At 45.8% G+C, this 7,501-nt stretch overlaps 1 protein-coding gene across 1 annotated transcript in view; it reads right to left on the bottom strand.

Moving 5' to 3' along the window:
- Positions 1-257: 257 nt before the first annotated feature.
- KCTD14 (potassium channel tetramerization domain containing 14) overlaps positions 258-7,501 on the bottom strand; it is an 8,668-nt gene continuing 1,424 nt past the window's right edge. Inside the window, exon 2 of the mRNA XM_024749421.1 lies at positions 258-3,297. Coding sequence (XP_024605189.1) covers positions 2,632-3,297 — 666 coding nt within the window. The 3' untranslated portion in view covers positions 258-2,631. The remainder of the gene's footprint in view (positions 3,298-7,501) is intronic.

Below are 7,501 nucleotides of genomic sequence, written 5' to 3' on the forward strand. Positions count from 1 at the left end.
TGTTCATCTTCTTTGGAAAAATATCTATTCAGGTCTTCTGCCCATTTCTTAATCAGAGATGGTATTTTGAACATTACTAATGTGCTTTACTTATTTTGCTATTTCAGAGGAAGGGAGGAGATGGTATTATTGGGAAGGCAACCAAGCGTGTCAATTTATGTATTTCTAATTTATGTCTTTTATGATATTTCCTTTTTTCATAGCCCTGTAAGCCTTACCACCTTAAATCCTTTTTAGAGCAAAGATTTAATTAAATTGTACTGAATTAAATTAATCTCCTCCCCAATAATTTTAAGCCATCTGTAAATTTTGCTATATAACATTGCATTATATAGATGTAACTAAGTTGGCTTATTTCCAATTGTTTTGCTATTGTAAATTAAGTAGGATAAAAATAGTATGTTATCTTAATTGTATTATGGATTGGGAGTGGGGGGCCGGGGTATTGGAATTGCCTTCGTTTAATAAAATAGTTTGGTAAGTTGCTAAGGAAGAGAGTCATATCCAAAGGGATGCAGGCTAGAGCCAGAGCAGTTAAGAGGTAGCTAAACTGGAACATGGTCTTTTGGCAAATGACAAGAACACAAGGGGGCTGGTGGAAATTTGGCATGCCTCGAAAGCCTCATTTTGGAACTGGCACAACTGTCAGTTCCACACGTATACCATTGGCCAGATTAAGTCATGAGGCCAAGCACGAACTCAGTGGGGTGGGGAAGATTACTCCCACCTACAGAGAAGCATGGCAGGAATAGAGAGGGAAGAAAGAATAGGACACAAATACAATCTACTAGTGAAAAGCCCCTAGTGATGGGGGTGACTAAGGCACCCTTAAGAAGAAATATGCCCAATATTCAGTTTGAAGTTGTTGGCATTTCTGTGTGGTAAACTCCCCTTACTTGCCTGTATTTGCCACAGTCTGCTATGTGCACAAATAGCTGATGGGAGTGGCATTTGTAAAAATTAAGAAAAAGATCTGAATGTTAACTCTGGGTAAGCATTGCATAGAACAGCACAACAGGTTTAAGACATCCAGTTGACCCCTATGCTGAATGAATCTAGCAGAAACAGAGAACTAGAGCTGACCATAAGAAGACAAGCCCTCTGGGAATGTGCAGAAATCTTGGGGAGGACATTGATCTTTCCATAATTCATGAAACTGAGATTTTAAGCAATCCTATTTAGATCTTATGGAGCAGGGTATCTCCTTGGAATCAAATCTCAGAAGTGTAATTACTGATCAAAGGGTATGAACTTTTTTCAGGCTCTTGATGAGTAACGTTGAATTAACTCATGATGTTAAGTTCAAATAGATATTCAGGATTTTTCCACTTTAAATTGTCAACCATATTAAATACCAAAAAAAGAAAAAGAAAATATAGAACAAGCTTTGAAAATAAGAAAAAAATATACAAGCAGATGCAGTTACTGAATTAAAACGCTCACTGAAAATAACTATGTTCTGAGCGATTTTATGTTTAAATTTGAAATTCTCTGATTCAGTGTTAATTTCTTAAAGCTTCACAGTTAAACCTGACCTTCAGTCCCAGGGAACCCAGGATGGCTGGTAATCCTACTAGGTGGGGAACGGGGGCCATCTATCCCAGACCTGAACTTGGAGAAAGATGAATGTGTCCTCTTTAGAGTTACTTAATGTGTTTGGTTGAGAAGCAGAACCTGAGAGAGTCTCTTGTTTAAGTGGTTTATTGAGGATGTGTTCTCAGGTGAGGGGGAGGGAGGGAAGCCGGGTAAAGCAGAGGAAGACCACTAAGCAAGAATGTGGTGTTCGGTGAAGACTGACTTCAGCCTGATCCCACGAGGAGCTCTAGAATAGGAACTGCACCTCCTTGAGGTGAGGGATCAGTCTGCTGTACCTCCACACAAGCGAGATAGCAATTCTGTTCTTGATCAGATCTCAAAATTAAAGTGCATCAGAATTACCTGGAGGACTTCTTAAAACAGACTGCTGGGCCAACTCCCTGTTTCTGATTCAGTTGGTCTGAGGTAGGGACTAGAGAATTTGTATTTCTAACAAGTTCCCAGGTATTGGGGATGCTGCCGGTCTAGGGACCACACTTTGAGAACTACTGCTCTAGATAAGAGGACAGCTGTGAGGCTTTAGCAGCCAATACCCACAGCATCCGGGAAAGGAGATCTGAGCACCGTCTACTCCAGGTATACTAACTTGGCATCTTCCTCATGAAGGCACACACCAGGGCTAGAAGATTGGACCACAAGCTGAGGCTGGGTAGATTACATTTTTAGGTCTGTCTAGACTCACGACATCCTATTATTTTCCTGTTGTCATCCCGCATCTCCAGCCAAAGCATTGTTGAAACATTCCAGTTCACCTCTGCCTTGCTATTGGACTTCAAGGGAAGGGTCTGGCAGGTACATGAGGCTTTAAAGAGGAAACAGCTGCACCTCTCTAGGCAAGTACAGTGGAGTCAGTTGCAATGAGTGGGAAGTCCTCAAAGGGGAAACACATATTTGGGGGCAAGACTCAAGTAGACCACCCTGGAAGTTTTTGATGTCTGTTTGTTTTTAAAATTAAAGGAAGATGGCTTTGGAAGGCAACCTTTAATTTCGTAAGTCCCACCAGAGCTCGTAACAAACAGCCCCCACCCCTGGGGATCACCACCAGCTGAAGCTGAAGGTATAGAAGTAGTCGGAGACCTTGGCTGGTAGTAATGGACTGTTGTGTGAATAGTGTACCTGGTACCCTTGGGCCTTAATGTCCATGTTCATGCAGTCCAGGAGGTCCCTGATATCCAGGGCTGCCTTCCAAGGCCCGAATTTGACCACTGACCTCTTGTCCGCCTCCAGGGAGCGCAGGGCGTCCGCGCAGTTTGCATCATCCTTTTCGTTTTGTACCAGGCACACCAGAACTCTAGAGCAGCGCGCTGCCACGGCCTCAGCACGCGCCAGGCGCACCATAAGCTCCAGGTTCTCACTGTAGCCTGGCACCTGCAGCAAAAACTGCTTCCGAGCTACCTGCTCACCAAAGATCTGTGGCATGTCCTCCAAGAGTTTGATTAAAGGCTTGATTTCGTAGAACTGAGCCTCACGGTACACCTCGGGGATGTGCTGTGTGGGCAGCTGCCCACTGCGCAGATATTCCAGGATGGGTCCAAAATAGGTGCCGCAGCGATCGATGAAGAAGCGTCCCTCCGCATCCAGGCAGGCCTTGGCGGAGCTGGAGAACATCTCCGCCAGCTTTGAGTCTGGGAGTTTTCTCAGGGTGCCCAAGGTGGTGGTATAGAACTCACCCCCAACGTTCAGCTCCACTACAGGAGATTCCTGGGGGCACAAGAGGCAGAGTGAACCCACAGCGCCATCGCCAGGGAGCTCATGATTTATTCTCATCCAAAGAACAGTACCCTACAGAATTTAGGGGAGCCATAATGATTGGCTTCAGCTTACTGGAATGTCCATCTTACTGAAGGGGGTTATATTTATGCTGTACAGCTACAGAGAGTAGGCATTTTAAGGAAGAAAAATATTTTAGTTTCATATAATACCCATTCAAGCATTTGCATTTTCCCATTTAGGTCACAGAATATTAGTGGAAGCAAGTCACACGGACAATACCTCTAAAGCGTGTGGCCTGTGGCAAGGCTTTTTCCCTCCCTAGGCCTCAGTTTCCTTGTTTATAAAGTGAGGATATGGGGACTTCCCTGGCGGTCCAGTGGTTAGGACTCTGCGCTTCCACCACAGGGGACACCGGTTCAATCCCTGGTTGGGGAACTAAGATCCCACATGCCATGTGGCACGGCCAAAAAATAAATAAATAAAATATAATGAGGATATGGAGCTATTGTGAAGTCAAGAGTTCCTGACAGGGATGTTTAGATATAAGATACAGTAAAAAAAAAAAAAAAAAAAGGGGGGGGGGGGGGGTGGGGGGGTGCAAAACATTTTCAACCTTTCAGAAAGGCTAAAGAAATCACACATGTATTCATTCAGGAATCATTTCTTTGGTACTTACTGCATGTCCACATCCGTGCTGGAAGTGGGGATAAAAATTCTTATTTCATATAGAGCAGAAGTTCTGATTAGCAGTTGGCATGACTGATTAACAAATGTAATTTGTCTGATGGGTATTTTTTCAAAATATAGGCCCATGGGATTAAATAACAAGAATATCCTTGGTGGTGACAAGGTTGGTAACACCAAATACAACAGGCATAAAACTGCCCCGTAAATGGTAAAGCATGATGCAAATGTAAGTTAGATTTAGCTGTTCATCAGGATTTTTAGAGGCCTCTTCTCTAGATCAGACCTTGGGCTGAGCACTAAGGACGTGGGTGAGACCCATGTGATACCTGCCTGGAGATGCCCACAGGCGAATGCAGAGAGGGACCTGGAAAGAGACTGAGGGTCGGGCTGCATCTGGGGAATGCTGCCACACAGACCTAACAAAAATACCATAATACTCTATAGCAATTATTACACATGAGGTGATACACCGGTTGTTATCCTTACAAACCCAGCTTCCTGAACAACTTCCATCTTTTAAAATTCACTCACTCATTCAATAAAACACGTATGTGCCTATTTTGTGCCAGGTAGCTGGGACACAGTGAGGAACAAGCAGGACACAGAACCTCCCCTCACAGTCTAGTAACTGTGCAAAGTGCTTTACATACACTCTGCAACTCAACCCTCACAGTAATCCTATGATGAATGTATTAAATCCCCATTTTCCAGATGAAGAAACTAAGGCTTAAGGAGGTGAAGTTCAAGTTGCTTAAGACCAACCAGCTACTAAGCAATAATGTCAGGATTTGAACTCAGGTCTGATTTACCACTTAGTCATTACATAAATTGATTTTCAACCTTCAAACGCCTCCACTCTTCAATCCCTATTCATCCCACAGAATGTAGAGAGGACCTATTCCACCCAAGCCTCCTCTGAAGCAGGTGGACAGGACAAGGTCCCTGCCCTTGAGGAGCTCATAGGGGAGAAAGGGAAACAGATGGCTTAAATATGTAGGTGCTGATGGGGAAGACTCAAAGGTAGAAGGGATTGGCTCTTTTTGTAGATGTGTGTTGGAGGTTGTCAGGGAAGGTTTCCTAGGGGATGTGATGGCTGCTGCTGTGGAAGAGATCTACAGTATTAGGGGGAAGGCTGGATTTCCAAACTGGAGACTCCACTACAGGTCATTACAGGGCCAGGGATAGGGACAGAACTCAGGAATGTCCTTCAGTCAGATTTAGGTGTGACTTCCTTTTCAACTTGTCTGTGGGCTCTACCTCTAAGATTAAAGCGCTGGAATTAAGAGAACTCAAGGCAGCCAAACTGCTGGGGAGAACTGAGTTGCCATGGCAACAGCTCCTACCAAGGGACAGTTCTGCTAGCTGGAATGGAGAAGGGAGAAAAGAGGTTGCAGTCTGACAGCAGCCAAACAATACAGCCCTGAGAATAATAAGCCCAGAACCTGTGACACCCTCTTTCTCCCATAAACCTCAAGGCTCCTTGGCAAGGCTGTTTGGTTAACCCTAAGGTGGCTCTGTAAAGCAGGCAGTTAAATGTGAATTTGCAGACTTTAACCCCTGAATGGATCAATGATGGACTCTCACCACTCCTGTACCACTGAGAGCTCTTAACGTCCCCACATTACAGGCGAGGAAAGCTCAGAAAGAGGGGTCACACAGCTAGGAGGTGAGGAAGTTGGAGCTGGGATCAAATCCGTATCAGTCTGACTTCAGGACAGTGTGGATGCCCTACCCCCACCCTCCCAACATCCAGTCGCGCCGCTGTCAGTAATTAGCTATGTTCCTAGGGCATCGCACTTCCTTCTCTGGGCCTAAGTTTAGTCATCTATCAAATAGTGAGGCAAAATCGATGAAGAGAACTCTAAGACTGTCCAGCTTTGAAAGTTTAATGAATCCAATCACTTCAAATGTTGTTTCTGAAGCTCATTTCCAGATGCTACACAAAATAGTCCCCTGCCCTGATATTCGCAGCCCCATTTCTTTATCAGCCAAGACCTGGGCCCGGTTCCCAAGCTTCCTAATTATGTCCCTTTTCCCTCCATGTTTTCTAAAAACTCCAAATCTCTTTGGAAATCCCAGACCTCCTACCTCATCCATAAATACTACTGTGTGTGTTTCAAGCAGATAAAGACTTCTTTTCCATCCCTCTTCCAGACCACCTGCCCTTCCTCATGGCCCCTCTTCCCCACCTGTTCTACCAGTCACCCTGCTGAAGCATTCCTGGGTGGGCAAGCCTGACCCAGGCCCCGTGTGCACAGGCCGGGGAAATGTGGTCTTTAGGAGCCTCTGCTGGGTACCAGGCTACTGCTGGCCACGAGGACACAGGGATGAATCAGGCCCAGCTCTCATCCCACCAAACATTCATACATTTCCTTAGGTCACACTTAGTCTAGTCAGTGGAGGGACACCCCCATTCATGTCTCCCAAGCCCAAGATCTCTCCCCACACCACAACTTTGACCTTTTCCCACTGTACCCTATCTCCGTCGTCTGAGCCAGAAACGTAAACTCTAATCTTGCACTCTGCTCCTGTCCTCAACCTCCCCCACACAGGTAATCAGTCACCAAGTCCTGGCCATTCTAAATGTGTGGTCAGTTCCATGGCTCCCAGCCCCCTCGAATATCCTCCCCCCAATCCAGTCTCTATTCTGAAACCAAACCAGTTTCTCTGAAGCAGAAATCCAATCTGGTCACCACCTGCATTAAACACTTCAGTGATCCCACATTTCTTTACAGGTTAACTCGAGACTCCTTAACAAGGTTTACAAGGTCCTTTGCAACCCTGGCAATCAACTACCAGAGCCAACTACTGCTTCCCAACCCCAACCCATTCAGAGCAGGCTGGGCCCCACTACCCCCAGGACTTCACTCATTTAACACTCCCAGTCCCTTCAGTCAGCCCACTCATCCTTCAAGGTAATTCCTCTGGGAATTTTCTGGATAGGTTGTCTCCTTGTGATTTCAGAGGGCCACGTACTTCCCTTTGTCATGGTAGTTACGGCTCTTGTAATTCTGTTCCTTCATCTGTATCCCACACTAGACTGGGAGGTTCCTAAGGGAGGACTATCCCAGATTCATCTTTATGTTACCAGTACCTACTACAGTGCTCAGCACACCAGGATGCTCCATAAGTGTCTGCTGAATTGAACTGCACTTACCCTCAGCACTGACTTACAGGAGCGCCTGGTATTCTGATAAAGGCCAATCTTGCCCTACTTGGCATCATGCACAGTGCTGGCTTCCTCCTTTGCCCGGTAATTAATTCAGACATTTATTGGGTACCTTGAGCGGCCCCTGCCTCTGAGCAGGTGACATTGTCACTAGCCAGGAACAATGAGGTTATCGTCATCCTATTGAAAAGAGCCACAGTCGCCCCACTGCTGGATCTGCTTTCCCTTCCTACAAGTCTTCAGGATGGCACGTAGCCGGGGAGAGGTTAAATGTTCTGATCCTTGAGCGCTCTGGGCTTTTTCTTGATCCTCCCCCCACCCCCCGGGCCCCCCACC

This window comes from Neophocaena asiaeorientalis, unplaced genomic scaffold (assembly GCF_003031525.2).
Source record: "Neophocaena asiaeorientalis asiaeorientalis breed wild unplaced genomic scaffold, Neophocaena_asiaeorientalis_V1.1 scaffold363, whole genome shotgun sequence".
Lineage (NCBI taxonomy): Eukaryota > Metazoa > Chordata > Mammalia > Artiodactyla > Phocoenidae > Neophocaena > Neophocaena asiaeorientalis.